Source organism: Zalophus californianus, chromosome 3, assembly GCF_009762305.2.
Source record: "Zalophus californianus isolate mZalCal1 chromosome 3, mZalCal1.pri.v2, whole genome shotgun sequence".
In the NCBI taxonomy this organism is placed as follows: domain Eukaryota; kingdom Metazoa; phylum Chordata; class Mammalia; order Carnivora; family Otariidae; genus Zalophus; species Zalophus californianus.
In genome coordinates, this window is record NC_045597.1 from 118,094,804 (window position 1) to 118,111,119 (window position 16,316).

General features: G+C 40.8%; 2 protein-coding genes across 2 annotated transcripts in view; one reads left to right on the plus strand and one right to left on the minus strand.

The window, feature by feature from the left end:
- Nucleotides 1-281: 281 nt before the first annotated feature.
- LOC113920376 (oligosaccharyltransferase complex subunit OSTC-like) lies at nucleotides 282-1,240 on the minus strand. Its single transcript, XM_035726847.1, has 2 exons — nucleotides 1,227-1,240; nucleotides 282-1,044 (listed from the first exon to the last, which is right to left on the minus strand). Exons 1-2 carry the CDS (start codon nucleotides 1,238-1,240, stop codon nucleotides 582-584), a joined length of 477 nt encoding a protein of 158 aa, XP_035582740.1. The 3' UTR covers nucleotides 282-581.
- A 10,230-nt stretch (nucleotides 1,241-11,470) lies between these two features.
- FMNL2 (formin like 2) overlaps nucleotides 11,471-16,316 on the plus strand; it is a 301,761-nt gene continuing 296,915 nt past the window's right edge. Inside the window, 1 exon segment of the mRNA XM_027589168.2 lies at nucleotides 11,471-11,587. Within this exon segment, the coding sequence (XP_027444969.2) occupies nucleotides 11,471-11,587 (117 nt within the window).

The window sequence follows — 16,316 nt, forward strand, 5'->3', positions numbered from 1 at the left end:
GCTATTTTTTTTTTTTTTTACTAACTAGAAAAATTATTTATTTCTGCTCCTTTCATACAGCTTATTGTGCACAAAAACAGTCTTGCATACATATCTGAATAATGTACTGTCACACACTCTGTTTAAAGGCAAAGCACCACAGGTAAAGCTGATCATCTGTCCAGAGTTCTCAGCTTTTGGGATCTTGCTTCCTGATTTTTTACATTAATTTTTCAAAGTTGGAAATGTCATCTCCAAAAAATGTTAAGGGGGCTGTAAAAAATAATCACTTTATTCAATACTATAGTTGTAGAAATGGAGTATATTTTCTTTAAGAAATGAAAAACTAAGAAGAAAATGTTACTTAACATCGTTGGTACATCAGTATAGGCCAGCAGGAAAAAATACTGTGATAAGCTTGTCTCTTTGATACCAAGCATTCTAGTTCAAGCTTTAATGTGCTTCCGATTTTTCACTAGATGCTTCTTTTCTGCTGTTTCACTCTTTTCCCATATTTCACATCAGAGGATTGGTACAGCCTTTAAAAGTTCATTAACAGGAGCAAATCCAATATCCACTGATTTCTTCTCGAAAGGCATTTTTTAACCCATCAGATAGCCCGGCAGTTTCATTCTCATGAATACTCTAGCCATGAAAAAACTCAATAGGACACAGACGAATCCAATGAATAGAAGAAGAAATCTATTGAGTTTTGGAATGTTTGGTGCATTCGATCGGTCCAGGATTATAAAACCTAAACCTCCCATTGTAAACAGAAAGCTGGATGCAAGTCCTTCCATAATATACTGTCCATTTACTCTGTAGGCCAAGAAAGCTACTGGTCTCTGATGTCCATGTTCATCGGTCATAGAACCAACACTTGGAGGCTCAACAATAACATCATAAATTATTCCTCGGGTGATGAGGAAGTACGACACCACCACCAGCGCGTACACCGTCATGGCCGACGGCATGTGCACCCAGGGCGGTTTCTTCAGCTTCAGGTTGGGGCATTCGAGCACGAAGAACGGGACGCGGTATGCTTGTGGCGGCAGGCCGCATGTGCTATTTTATATCAATATATCTTCCTGTTACCTGAAACAAGTACCGTGTATTTACATATTTTCCCTTTACCCATTCAGGTACTGCAGAAATTTTTAGTGCTTCATTAATAATCCCAAGATTAAGTCCATGACCATCTTGAAGAAAAGAACATAAGGAGGAAAATATCTTATTGAGCTTCTCACCATACATCAGGCATGGTCTTGATAGTTGTTGTACGTAAGTTATTTTCCCTAATCTCTACAGTTAACTGGTGGCATAAGTATTTACTTTCATTTTATAAATGCAGAAACTGAGGCCTGAAGGGGTTAATGAATTTTCCTGGGATCACTAAGTAAGCAAGAGAAGCAGGGATCAAATCCACCTAGCGCTCGTTCTTACCAGGATACTAGCCCTTAGTATTTAAACTGAAAGTCCAGGAACTCAAAATTCATTCGGCAGAATAATCGTGGGTTTGTGAAAATTTCTTCTCTGAAGGTCAAAAAGGGCAATTTTTTCATATAAGTTGGCTGAGCCAGAGAGGGAGGAAAGGACAGGTTTTAGAAATCTGCCTCTTCTAGGATGATAAGCCTCCTTTTTTCTTGTGATCAGAAAGAAATGTATGGTTCTCCCTAAAAATTAACTCTCCCAAAGGACAAATGAGAAAAGTAAATAAAATCGTAAACCTAGATATTCAATATGTGTAATATATATTGGTGGAACTAGATTTTACTCCAATTCTTTCTCTGTCTTAATCTCCCTGTGGTGTTTATTCTGGTTGAAATGGTTGCAGCCGGAAACAAAAATGCCCCCTTTGGGCTTTCTTGTTTTAAAAAACCCTTTTTTTTTTTTTAAAGGGTTTGTTTTCTTAGACTTGGAAGCTGTTGAAAGGTGCCAGATGGATAGCCATGGTGGCTGTTGAGTTCTGTGTTTATCTGCAGAGGAGGCAGGTGTGGATGAGGCTCCCTGGGCTTCCCACGCAGCCTGGCTTAGGAAGCCTCGCCTCCTGGATGACAGTTAAGTTGGGAAGTTAAGGGGACTCCCTGAAATAAAGGCAGACACTTCAAGTCAGCAGCACATTCCTTTGTTGTTGCCATTGTTATTGGTATCACAGGCTAGGACCTCCCCATCCAGTCATTTTTGAAGTAGGTTGTTAGGGAGGATTTTGGAGGAGGCAGTCCAGTACAGGCACGCAGGAAGAAGGGAGAGAGTAGGTGAGAGAGAGGGGAGGATGGTGAGAAATCCTCTGGACTTGACTTTTCAGACAATGCTATCCACATTTTGTGATGCCTGTCTTCCTTCCTTCCCTTTTTTTAAAAGCTTTTATTTATTTATTTATTTGAGAGAGAGCGCACCCCCAAGAGTTGGGGGAGGAGCAGAGGGAAGGGGAAAGAATCTGGAGCAGACTCCACGCTGAGTGCAGAGCTCACGGGGGAGGGGAGCTTAATCTCAGAACCCTGACATCATGACCTGAGACAAAACCAAGAGTCAGGGGCTTAACTGACTGAGCCACCCAGGTGCCCCTCTCTCTTTCTTTTCCTTTTTTTCTTTTCTTTCTTTCTCTCTCTTTCCCTCTCTCTTTCCTTCCTTCCCTCCTTTTTCTTTCTTTCTTTACTTCTTTCTTTCTCTCTTTCTTTTGTGGTTTGATTTCTATAGAGATATAGTTGTTTAGTATATCAGCTATTTTGAAAGAAGTTTCAGTATGTTCTTTATATATATCCATATATATATAGTTACAAATGTGTATTAAACTTCTATAAATGAAATTAAGTTTCTGTATTATCATTCAAAAATGACCCAGATGGGGATGCCTGGCTAACTCAGTCAGAAGAGCATGTGACTCTTGATCTTGGAGTTGTGAGTTTGAACTCCATGTTGGGTGTAGAGATTATTTAAAAATGAAATTGTTAAAAGAAAAATGACCCAGATGGATTTTTGCCAAATTTGAAGGTATGTTTATGCGACATGGTATATACAGTGGGGCCTGAAGGAAGTGGAATCTCAGAGACATAGGCAAGATAAGAGCTGGGATTCAAAAGCCTACAAATAGTTAATAATTCTCTGGAACAATGTTGGACATGCTAGAATCTATTAAAATTTTTTAAATTATAAAGGTGGCATTATTTAAGATATAGTTAAAATAAAATTCCTAATGCTTATTAAAACAAACCAATGCAAAAGAAGCAGATGATAGGTTTCTATCAAAATGGTGAATAGAATATATATCTATGCTTCCTCTCTTCCAAAAATATCTTGCAGTGGTGGAATAGAGCAGTATTGAAAAAGGAACAAGCAGGTAATAAAGTCAATGATATGGTAATAGCGTTGTATGGTAACAGATGGTAGCTACACTTGTGGTGAGCATAACGTAATGTATAGACTTGCTGAATCACTAAGTTATACACCTGAAACTAATGTAACATTGTATGTCAACTGACTCAAATAAAAACATTTTAAGAAAGAGATTAAAAAAGTAGGGCGCCTGGGTGGCTCAGTTGGTTAAGCGACTGCCTTCGGCTCGGGTCATGATCCTGGAGTCCCGGGATCGAGTCCCACATCGGGCTCCCTGCTCGGCGGGGAGTCTGCTTCTCCTTCTCACCCTCCCCCCTCTCATGCTCGTCTCTCATTCTCTCTCTCAAATAAATAAATAAAATCTTTAAAAAATATTCTAAAAAAGAAAGAGATTAAAAAAATAATAAACAGGAACAGGTAGACTGAAAAAGAACTGGAACTTCTTCCAGAAGTTCTCCACCTAGAACTTCTACCACAATTTCATCAGTGAAATTTAAATCTCAATGAATAAGGAAACCAGGGAGAAAATGATACAATATCTATTTTTTTTAAGATTTATTTATTTATTTGAGAGAGAGATAGAGAGGGTGGGTGTGCAAGCAGGGGAGAGGGGCAGAGAGAGAGGGAGAGAGAGAATCTCAAGCAGACTCCCTGCTGAGCACAGAACCTGATACAGGACTCAATAGCAGGACCCTGAGATCATGGCCTGAGCAGAAATGAAGAGTAGGCTGCTTAACTGAATGCACCACCCAGACGCCCCTACAATATCTATTTTTAAACAGTAAGTGACAATTACAGTGACAGATTTCTCATCACCAACAATGAGGGCTGGGAGATAATGGACTAATATCTTTAGAATGAGGAAGGAAAAGAACTTTCAGCCTGATGTTCTATAACCAAATAAACTATATTTCAAGACTGAGGGCAAATAAGACATTGCCAGATAATTTTGCCATTCACAAACTCTCATCGCAAGAAACACTAAAGAATGTTCTTTTGGAAAATGAAATATAAATCTAGAAGAAAAAAGGGGAATGCAAAAAGCAAATGAATTTGTAAGCATATTAGTAAACCAAAGGATTGGCCATGCAAGTAATATTACTACTACTAAAGGCTAATGTGAATAAATAAAGAGGAGTTAAAATGATAAACAGTATTAACATGGAAGGTAGGAGGAGAGATTTGAGTTAAGGTGTTCTGAGTTCCTTAAAGGATGAGGAGAGAGAAAACAATTGACTTGACTTTTATTTTTTGTAACAGCTTTATCGAGCTATAACTAACCAACAATAAACTATACACAGTTATAGTTTATAATTTGATAGGTTTGACATAAGTATATACCCATGAAACCAGCACCATGATCAAGCTAATGAACATATCCATCATCTCCAGAAGTGTGTGTATGTGTGTGTGTATCTATATACACAGAAGAGACATCATTATACATTTTACACATACTAAAAAGGATAATCACACACGCACACACACACAGATTTTTTTTCACCATACAATGCTATTAAAATCCCATCAACTATATTCTCTCTACCTTTCATCCCCATGACTTATTCATTCCATAACTGGAAACCTGTACCTCCTACTCCCCTTCACCCATTTTGTCCATCCCCATATTTTAGTTTTGTATATCAATCTTATATACTGAATCCTTGCTAAACTCACATATTAGTTCCAGTAACTATTTTATAAATTCCATAAGAATTTCTACATAGAAGATCATGTCATTTGTGAACAAAGACAGTTTGCTTCATTCTTTCCAAACTGGATAGCTTTTTGTTTGTTTTCTCTCTTATTGCACTGGCTAGAACCTCCCGTACACTGTTGAATTAAACATTGTTCCTGATTTTAGGAGAAAACACTTATTCTCTTACCATTAAGTATGATATTGGTAGTAGGTTTTTTGTAGATGCCTTTTATCAAGTTAAGGAAGTTCCTTTCTATTTCTAATCAGCTGAGGGTTTTTTTTATCAGGAATGGATGTTGGATTTTATCAAGTGCTTATTCTCCATCTCTTGAGATATCATGTGTTTTTCTGTTTTAGTCTGTTAATATGTTGAATTACACTGACTGATTTTCAAATACTAAAACAGTCTAGCATTCCTGGGATAAACCCCACTTGGTCATGATGCATTACTCAAATTTTGTTCAGAATGTTTACATCTACGTTCATGAGGAATGTTGGCTATAGTTTCCTTTCTTATAATGTCTTTGACCGGTTTTGGGATCAGGGGAATGTTGACCTTCAGAATGAGTTGGGAAATATTCACTCATTTTTAATTTTCTGGAATAGTTTAGGTAGAATTGGTAGTCTCTCTACCTTAAGTAATTGGGGAAGTTTCTTTTTTTTCTTTCTTTCATTTTTCTTTTCTTTTTTTTAAAGGATTTTATTTATTTATTTGACAGAGAGAGCACAAGCAAGGGGAGCTGGAGGCAGTAGGAGAAACAGACTCCCTGCTGATCAAGGAACCGGATGTGGGACTTGATCCCAGGACCCTGGGATCATGACCTGAGCCGAAGGCAGATGCTAAACCCCCTGAGCCACCCAGGCACCCCAACTGGGGAAGTTTCTAGTGAAGCTATCTGGGCCTCTAGTTTTCTTTGTGGAAAGATTTTAAATATAAATTCAATTTCTTTCATAGATATGACTGTGCTGGTTATTTATTTCATCTTGAATCAGTTTTGATACTTTGTGTCTTTCAAGGAATGAATATGTCCATTTCAGGTACATGATTGAATTTATTGACATAAAGTTGTCCAAGACATTCTCTGATTATCCTTTTTAGTATGTGTAAAATGTATAATGATGTCTCTTCTGTCATTTGTGATATTGGTTATTTGTGTCTTTTCTTTTTTCCTGATGAATCTGACTAGAAGTTTGTCAATTTAATTGACCTCAAGAACTAGCTTTTAGTTTCATCAATTTTCCTGTTTTCATTTTACTGACTTATGCTCTTGTCTTTATTATTCCTTTCTTCCTCTTTGGTTTTCACTTGCTTCTTTTTTTCCAGTTTCTTAAGGTGGAAACTAAAGACACTAATTTGAGCCCTTATTCTTTTCTAATAGAGGCACTTCCTGGTCTAAATTTCTAAGTACTGTTTTAGCGGCATCCCCAAAATTTTAATATATAGTGTTTTCTCTTTCATTCAGTTCAGAATATGTTATAATTTTCCCTTTTATCTTTTAATTGATCCCTGGTTTTTTAGAAGTTTATCTTTTTTTCTAAATTTTTGATGATTTTTCAGATATTTTTGTGTTCTTGACTTCTAATTTAATTTCATTGTGGCAAGGAAATAAAATTTGTAATATTGGAATCTTTTAATATTTATTGACCATTTATTGAGAATTTCTATTGTCCAGAATTAGGTCCATCTGGTAAATGTGCCTTGTGCATTTGAAAAGTTATGTATTGTGTTGTTGAGTGAGGTAGTTTATAAATATATAAATATAAATTAGATCAAGTTGTTGATAGTGTTTTTAAAGTTTTCTATACCCTTACCGATTTTCTGTCTACGTGTTTTAACAAATATTAAGAGAGGAGTGTTTAACTATAAATGTAATTGTGGATTTGTGTATTTCTCCTTGAAGTTCATTTTTTGAAGCACTGTTATTGGGTGTCATGTTCTCTTGATGAGTTCAGTCATTTATTATTATAAAATGACCAGCCTTGAGTTTTTTTCCTCACCACTTACTAATCAGTACTCAACTGAATACTGAATGGGACCCTCTTCAGACATCTGAAGTTCTTACAGCTCTTTTTTCCCCCCAGTATTCTGTGCTGAGAACTCTGGCCTGTTTGGCTTCACTGGACTCTCACCTCTGCCTTCTCAAGTCAGGGACACCAGTAGGCCCAGTTGGGGTTCCTTCTCTGTGCACGGCAGTCCAGAAACTTTCTCCAGGCAGTAAGCTGGGGTGACAGTAGCGTTCAGTTAATTTATTCCTTATCTCTCATCTCCCTATCATTGTTCTTCACTGCCTCCCAAGAGGATAGGGTTGGGCCCAATCTTCTTTGTAAAACTCCTGAAACAAATCTGTTACGGAGGAATAAGATAGTTACAGACCAAGATCATCTCTGAAGCCTCCCCAAACACTCTGTCCTTCTTTTGACATCACATAACTCTTGAGGGCATTCTTTAATATATTTTGTCCAGTATGTTATTGCTTTCAAATTCAGTCTGGTCCCTATTACTCTATCTTGATCAGAAGCGGAAGTCTCATTATGCTTCTACCTCTGAATGATAATTTTAGAGAACTTTTTTTTTTTTTAATGCAATGAAGGATACTGGTTTGGGAATCAAAATACCTAAGCTGTAACTTTATCACTTGTTGTATAAACTAGAGTAAAATCACTCTGTTGAGCTCTAAATTCCTTGTTGTTGTATTGACAGGATGAAATAAGATAAAGCAAGTAAAAGTATTTTGTAAAATATGAATGCAAATGTAAAGTATTATTCGAAGATATGAAATGTGTGGGGGAAGGGTTAGAAGATGTTTCTGTCTACCCATTTCTTACCCATGTCTTATCCCCTTTACCTTTTATCCGAATCTTGATTCTATCCAGGTGAGGAAATGTGTCCAGCCCCAGGTTTTATCTCACTCCCCCAGTTATTCCTGTAATGGGGGATGGCCGTGTCATTCAGTTCTAGAAAATGAAGAATAATGGACAGTAGTCTGCTAATGGTACTTCTGGACAAACTTTTGATTTTCTGATAAGAGAAACAGATTTAACTGAAATTGCCTCTTCCCCATTATTTGCCCCCAATACATACTTGATTCATGACACTCTAGTAGCTATTTTGTAAGTATGTGGAAAGACCAACCCATCACATAGATACTGGTCCTAGCCGTACGAAGTTGCTGAACCTACACTAGCATCCACCTTTCTCCAGATTTTTTGTTTAATGAGAAAATATATTATTGAAGCCATTATTACTTGGGTTTAGAAATTGAATAAACTATGTTTAAACTTTGTTTAAAATCAATAGCAGTAACTGGCTCACAGTAAGTGCTCAATAAATATTTAAAAAATAAATATGGTTAGATATATGAATCTTTCAGAACTCTTGTAGATGTAACTTGACATAAAACAATCCCTCTAAAATCTCAGATACTACAAGTTCACAGTTTGATTCAGGGCTATATATGGCTTTGCTCATCATAGGGTGCTTATCTCATTTCTTATAATTATACACACAAAGAGAATCTTCCCTGGGGTTGCACAAGTGCTTTTTTAAGAAACTAAGTGAACTTAGCTATGGAGCACTTCCTTACCTTTAAAACTTGAGGAGATACCAATGAAACTCAGCTGACATTGTAGGAGTATTTGTGTTGAATGATGGAAGAGCTTTTTGAAAGCAATTGCACTGTTATGGGGGAATTCCTATCAAGCCATCCTTGGCATAACTTGCAAATGCCTAGTACACAGAATATAAAGGTCTAACATTTCAGTTTGCATGGAAGGTGAATGGATTGTTTTAACAGTTTATTTTTTGCCAATTTTTTGCAGCATCAGCTATAATAAGTCATATGTATGAGTAATTAGAAAATGAAATTCATATTTAAAAGTGATCACCTGATTTTGATTTTATGGGGAGGATATAAGAGTGTTACAATTAAAGTAATGTCTTCTTCCTCCCTCTTCATGCCCTACCCCAAGCAAATATTTTCTTGAGATTTTTGATAGAAATTCTTATAGAAGTCCTATAATATAATGGAGTGTTTTGTTTATTTTTATACTAAATACCCCCATAAATAATAACCAAATATCAAAGATTGCAAACCTTGAAATGGCTGAGTTCTTTTGGTTCATGGATTTGCAAACTATGTCCTTGGCTCTTCTCAAAGTGTGAGATTATGAAAGAGACTAGATGTGATAAAACTTAAGGGGAGAAAAAGGTCCTGGTTACTGGCAGAAATATGGCCAGAGGGAACCATAAATGTAATAAAAAAGGATTTCTCAACTGCAGAAAAGAATTCTAGCTTTTCCATCCAAATGGGCAACCCCCTGGGTGGGCTGATCTTGTGTCAATCAGACCCAAAGTATATGTCTAAAGATTGGAAGAAAACAAATACATGTGTGGGTCAGAAATGTCTCACTTGGTTTGAATTAACTGCTTTTCTTTCTCATTCATTTTCACTAGTTGGGGTGTGTGTGTGGGTATCTATATCTCTGTTTTTCTTTGATGGGTAATACACTGTTAACTTTGATACAGTGTAGTTTTGGAATACATATTGCATTTATTCAGACTTTTAATTTGAATTTATTTATACTCCCTCCCTTTTTAAAAAAAAAAGACCAGAAGTGCTTCATTTAATAGATGATACTGACACGATGTATCTGTGTGTGTATTTGCTCCATAGGCTTTTGGTAAAACTCACTTGACAATTCAACAAGTAGTCATTGAACATCTACTATGCTCAAGACATCTTGGGGCTTATAGAGCTGAATGAAATGTGGCCCTTGATGTTTAGTCTTGTTGTGTTACCTTCTGCAGAAGCAGTTGCTTTTTAACAAGAGGGTAACAGCCCTGGTTGCATATCAGAATAACCTGGGGAGCTTGGTTAAAAATACACCTGCCCCTGCTCCAACTCTTGGCTCAGGGAAATTCTGGTAATAGGCAGGGCCCAAGGTGTGTGGAGTTTTAACAACAAGCTCCCAAGTGAATCTGATACACAAACCAGGATTAAAAAAATGCTCCAAGCTAAGAAAGGATGACTTGTGAGTTCAGTCACAAGTCAACCAGGTGGATGCCCTTGAAATCTACAACATGAGCACCTGGCTAAAGTTGTTTATAAGGTTGTTTCTATTTCCACTGTTTTAAAATGGGTAGTAATAGTCTGGAAAGCATCCCAGAGATAAGGTTGGGCCCAATCTTCTTTGTAAAACACCTGAGACTATTATGGAGGAATAAGATAGGTATAGCCAAAGATCATCTTCAAAGCCTTCCCAAACACCCTGTTCTTCTTTCTATCTCACATGAAATATGCTTATTTGTGTAAATTTTCTCCTTCACTAGATTGTGAAATATTCCAGAGCAGGAGCAATCCTCTTTTTCTCCCACTAAGGAACCCGGTAACCCATACGTAATAGCTATCGACAGGTGTTTGTTTTGAATTGACTCCTCATTCAACTCCTGGGTCTGACCATATATGCATATATCCATAGTGGATATTTATTAAAAAAATCCATGAAAGTGTATATTTGTTTATAAAACATTTCAATCACACAAAAGAATACATTACATAAGGAAGAAAGAACAATGAAACAAGCACCCATGGACCCATTTCCCAGTTCATGAAATAGGACGTTGCCAATGCTTTTCAGGTCACCTGTTAAACTAGAGCCTTTTGAACGGTAACCAGCTTCTGAAATTTAAATCAGAATGCTTGCATTCAGTCACCGATTGATTGGATCATTCGTTAGTCAAGTGTGCCTAATTAAATGTCAGAACCGACGTAGACGAGGCAGTGATTTCTACTGTTGGAGTGAGGGAGTTCTAAAGGGTCATAAACCATAGCCAGAAGCGTACAGATTGCCTCCGAAGCAAGCGCTCTTGACCCAGCTCTGTCCTCTAGAGCGGGCGTGGATTCGGCGTGCGGACACTTTGGACAGAAACTACGCGTCCCGGCAGTCCACGGGGCAAGTGGGCGGAGCCGGGGCGGGGGCGGGGGCCGGGCGAGGGGGGCATTGTGTCGGGAGCGCGGAGCTGCATTTGTCTGCTCGAGGTGCTCGCGGAACGAGCGTTGTGTTCGCCGGCGGTGGGGCTGTAAGTGTCAGCGGCGGCCGCGGCCCGGCGGAAGACCGAGTTCGGGAAACCACGCGCCCGCTGGCCACGGTCGCTGGCAGGGGGCGGCGTGCCAGTGGAGCAACATGCAGATAGGCGCCTGGCGCCCTGACGACCCCTCCCAAGGAAAAGAGGCCGGGACGGCGCTGGGGCGGCGGAGAGCATGAGGGAGGCCGGGGGGCGGCTCGGCGAGGAGCGCTGCTAGGGAGCGGTGCGCGCTGCACACTCGCCGGGGCGCAGCGGAGGGCCGGGAGCCGGGCAGGTCGCGCCAGCGGGCGGGAGCCGGCCGCCGGGAGCTGTTCTGATTTCCGACGCGAACGCGAGGGGCCCGGAGCGGCCCCCCGCCCCGGCGTGCAGCCAACATGGGCAACGCGGGGAGCATGGATTCGCAGCAGACCGATTTCAGGGCGCACAATGTGCCTTTGAAGCTGCCGATGCCCGAGCCAGGTGAACTGGAGGAGCGATTTGCCATCGTGCTGGTGAGTGCGCAGCGGGGGCCCCGGGGCTCCGGGCGGGGAGACGCAGCTGACTCCCGCCCCCTCCTCTCCGCACCGGGAGCGAGCCTCCTGTCCCAAGGGGGAGGCGCCCACCTTCCCCTTTGTGGCCTCGGCAGCCTGAGTCTTCTCCGTTGCCCTTTAGCCCCCGCGCTCAGCCCTCTTGGGGTCCCGGGATGGGGCCGGGGGCTCGGGGTGGGCTGCCTGGCCAGCCCAGAGCCCATTGTCTGGCGGGAGAAACACCTCGCAGCGCGTGTGCCCGGGAGGTGCAGCGTGGGCGTGAAGGGAAGGTGGCGCGGGCCCGGGAGAAGGGGGCGGCGAGCGGCTAAGGCTTTTTGTTTAGAAAAACAAAAACCAAAAACCCTGCAAATCCCGAGTCCCTGCGGACCATCCGGCGCGCGGGGTCCCGGGCAGATGGGTGCATGTGGCCGGCAGCGGGCGGGGAGCGAAGGCGAACTTGGAGGCGGACGTAGCGGCTTGGCGGAGGGGAGCTCGCCCGAAAGGGGAAGATAAGGAAAGCCGCGGCAGTGCGGCGCCCGGGTCCCTAAGCTGGGAGGGGGGCATCTGAAACCCAGGAGGGAGAGAAGCTTTGCCTCAGCTCGTTCCTTTCGGTCTTAAATCTTAAACCACAAGAATGTGCTGTTTTGCGGGGACGTGTTTCGAGCTGTTCTGACATCGGGGGCGACCCCTTCCCTCCTCTAGCACACACAGCCAAGTCCCCGGCTCCCTCCCGAAATCTGCGTTTAGCTTTTTAGCTTCTCAAATCCAAGACACTCAAGACTCCCTTTTTCTCCCTTTTCCTGCTGGGACTAAGTTTCTGAGCCGCTCCCAACCAGAGCTTGACAGTGCTGTGAGCTCAAGAGGGTGTGGCGGCCTCCCCCTCGACCCAGCCAGAGTCTGTCTGTACAGCAGCTGGTCCCCAGACTTCCGATTTTTAGTGACCCAGCCTCCTTCAAGGGATGTTGGGAGGGAAACTGGCAAATCCGATGCGTTCCTGTTCCTTACACTTGTCCATCTACCTTGTCCTAGCTAGTTACCTCTGAACTCTACGCGGTTAGGCAGCAAGAGAAACTTGTGCTCAAGGCAGCCAGTTTTGTGTCTGCTGCGGGTTTTTGTTGTGTTACCTCCCAACTTTGGGAGCGGACCTGAGTCTGAAGACTGGGACATTTAAATTGTCCTTCTCAGGCCTTTAAAAAGGGCTGGTTTGAGACGGGGCGTAGTGTTCTGGATGGCAGGTTAGCTTTGTGCTCTTCGGGTGAACAGAGGCTACAAGCTTTTTTCACCGCCGGCCTCCCTCCCCCCCCCCCCCCCCCCCCCCCGTCTGGTGTGGCGGTGGGGAGATAGAGGAGGCTGCCTGTCTTGCTTTGCATCCTCTGTGATCTCCCACAGCTGCTCCCACTGTTGTGCAAAATGGGACACACTGAAATGAAACGCATCGGCTTAATTCTTTCTCAAGGCAGCCTGGGTGCATCCTTGACCTGTCTTTCCAGAGACAAACGTTGTTATTCAAAATCCTCTTCCTTCCAGACACATGGTTCTTACCTTCTAGCTCTGGGTTTTCTGTCTTTTCATCCTGTGGTGTTGTGTTTGTGTATGTGTGTGCGTGTGTACTTGAAATGGAAGGGCCAGTGACACAGGAAAACCAGGTAACAATAATGCAATTAAGTTCTGCTAGATTGGGATAGTGTGTTTTGCATGAGCTTTTAGTTACTCTGCTGATTAATAACACATGATCTGAATTAATCTTTAGAAAAATGTTTCATCATTACCATGGTGGATTTGTGTTACTATTAAGTCTAGCAGTCACAAATTTAGTATGTAGACATTTATGATTCTACATCACAAGCTCCTTGGGGCAGTGGTTGGTTGTTGCGGTTACTTCTGTTCTACTGTGTGTCACACACAATTACTGGATGTGGTACTTTTCTTAATTGTTTATAATACTCTGAGCCTCTCGAACAAAAAACAAGAACAAAAAATATCAGGCTGACCTTTTTTGAGTAGAAACAAAACTTTTGGGAAAGTCTCAGCTTGGGGTCCCTCTTGTTAGTGATACACTTGGACATTGATGTGGTGTTTACTGTAACTCTCCCTAGTCAGCTCCAGTTGCTCTTTGGAAACCTACAAGAGGAGTTAAAAGGAGTCCTCTTTATGGGCTGATAGAAGCCCAGAGTGAAGGTGCTTTCTCTTAAGGTCAGTTTTTTTTTTTCTTTTTTTCCCCCTGGATTTGTACACGTGATGCTCTCAACTTTGCTTTTCTTCATGAATTGGTTAAGAAATCAACTCAAACCATTTAAATCCAGAGATCAAGCTAGAAGGACAAATGTTAGGTGGCAAGTTTTTAAGTATATATGTAGAGAAATTCTTTACCCAGGGGCAAAGGAAATCACGTTGGCATTATTGATGCTAGCTTTATTTTCATATATGATAAAGACCATGTATATGTTTTGGGAGGCAAACAAGATAGTAATACTGTACAGGAAAGTGTACAGGCACCTCATTGTAAGTATGGCTTACATCAATAATTAATAAGACATTTCAGGCATGGAAAACAATTCCATCCCCAAGCTCTAGAATATTTAAAATATTGGGGAAGAGTAAATAAAAATTAAAATGACAGAAGTCCATCTATTTCTGGAAAATCTCCAGACCAGATCTTCTCAATGACTGTCCACCTACCCCTTCATCAATCTAAATGAGTTAAATGGTATAAATCTAAAAAATTGGTGTGAATGGAAAGAGTAAAAGATTGAAGAATTAAGATGAATGGAAGGGTAAACTTTAAAAGTAGTGATTTTTTTTAATAGGAACATTTTTTTTAAATAGATTTAAATTACTGAAGTTCTGCGATGAACGACTAGTGCAAATTGGTTCCACATCTTAGCTTAATCTTCCTGAGGAGAGCCTCCCTCTTAAACTTGTCTTCAGTATTGTTAAAATAGTTATAAAACACATGTATGGGAAAACACTACTGACTCCTTGTATACATTTAACTATTTGTGTCCTTGTACCTACCTTTCAAGCTGTAAGGTGATACGCCTTTGCGCACGTGTGTGTGATGTTTTTGTTACACTGTTTGATGGAAGTATTTCATAAATTATAAATTCACTCATCTAGTTTTATTCCTTTAGGGTGTATACATGTCACATATTTTACAGGTAATATTGGCATGTGCATATTTTTTGGGGGGGATCCTACACATTTATCATTATCCATGTGGCTCTTTGTGGTATTAAACATTGCCTAAACGTTGGGAATACACATACGAGTGCACACACACATTCCTGTGTCCTTTATTTTCAAAGATGATGCTATGAAGTTTATTTTGGGGTGGAGTGAACCACTCATGGTCGGTGCCCAAGAATACCTCTTTCTACATTAGACCGTCCATACCATTCACTAATTTTTGGCTTGAAATCATTATCTACAACTAAAATATTAAGTCCCTCAATGCCTTTGTCAAGGAGCTGTCCTAAGGATTCTTTCTTTGAATGTCAGAGGAAAGAATAATTTTAAACCCTCTATCTTAGCTGGTATATCTGTGATAACAGATATGCTGCCCTGAAGTCAGATTCAGGACCTAGTAGAAAGTGATGGTTTAGGGCAGTATTATTGTATGTTTGGTACTGGGAACTGCTTTGGTGTGTGATTAATTTGAATCCATTCCTTTCCAGTTTCCACACCCCCCCCCCCCCCCCCCCCCCCCCGCCCTGAGGTTGAATGTAGTTCTTCTGCTTTAGGAAGAAGTGGAAACATTTTGAGTACCTACTCTGAGTACACCCTATGCTTATGTATTCATTTAATTCTCACATTCTAGGAAATAAGATTACCTAAGTTGCCTAAAGTCATGCAGTTATTGAATAATTGATGTAGGATATTTAACCCAGATTTGGATCTCTCAACCCCCCACCCCACCCCCCTGGCCCTTCACCCTATATTCTATTATACTTCTGGGGCCCTTGACCTAGGAAGGAAAAAAAAATGCTAGCAGTAAAACCGTTTTAAAAAAAATCTCTAAGTCTAATAAATGCCAGTTTCAAACTGTATAAAATTGGCAAAAATGTCTTAGAAGTGACTGCTGTGAGGTGCGCTTGATGTTTCACATTCAAGGTCAAACATTTTGGCATCTTCACGATGCTGTTTCATTTTTCAGGCATGGAGTTAAAGAGTGATTTGGTCCAAGTGTGCTCTTCAGTTTTTACTATCAAGGTAGGCTTGAACTACCTTGGTTGGGAATTTAGGATTTCCAAATCATAGGAAAGAAACAATGTGTCAGTACAGTGCATATACCCCCAAATATAATTACTTGTGAAAGGACAAGGAAAGTCGAGTTTTAGCATTTATTTCCCTCTGCAAGGTGTTCCCTTTTAACTACTTCCAAGGAGAACTCTTGCCATGAAGTCTGCTGAGCAGATGGATGGGTGAGAGTGTAGTTAGGTCATCTTCAGATGCTTGCTGATTTTTCTCACATCCTTTCTCCTGTTAGGGAAAGGAGGTAGAGAAGGGGAGGGGGGTGGAGTGTTGTAACTTTGAGCCATTACAATCTTACCCTAGGTACTAAACCTCTGAGCTGCTTTATTTCACCAAACTTGGGAATATATGATTATTGGGGTGCATTTCACCCCCCCATAATGCCAGTGTATTTGGATATCTAGTATAGAAGTTGATCAAAGGCTGTTATCTAAATGTAAGTGTTTGGCTACCGTGAGAGACT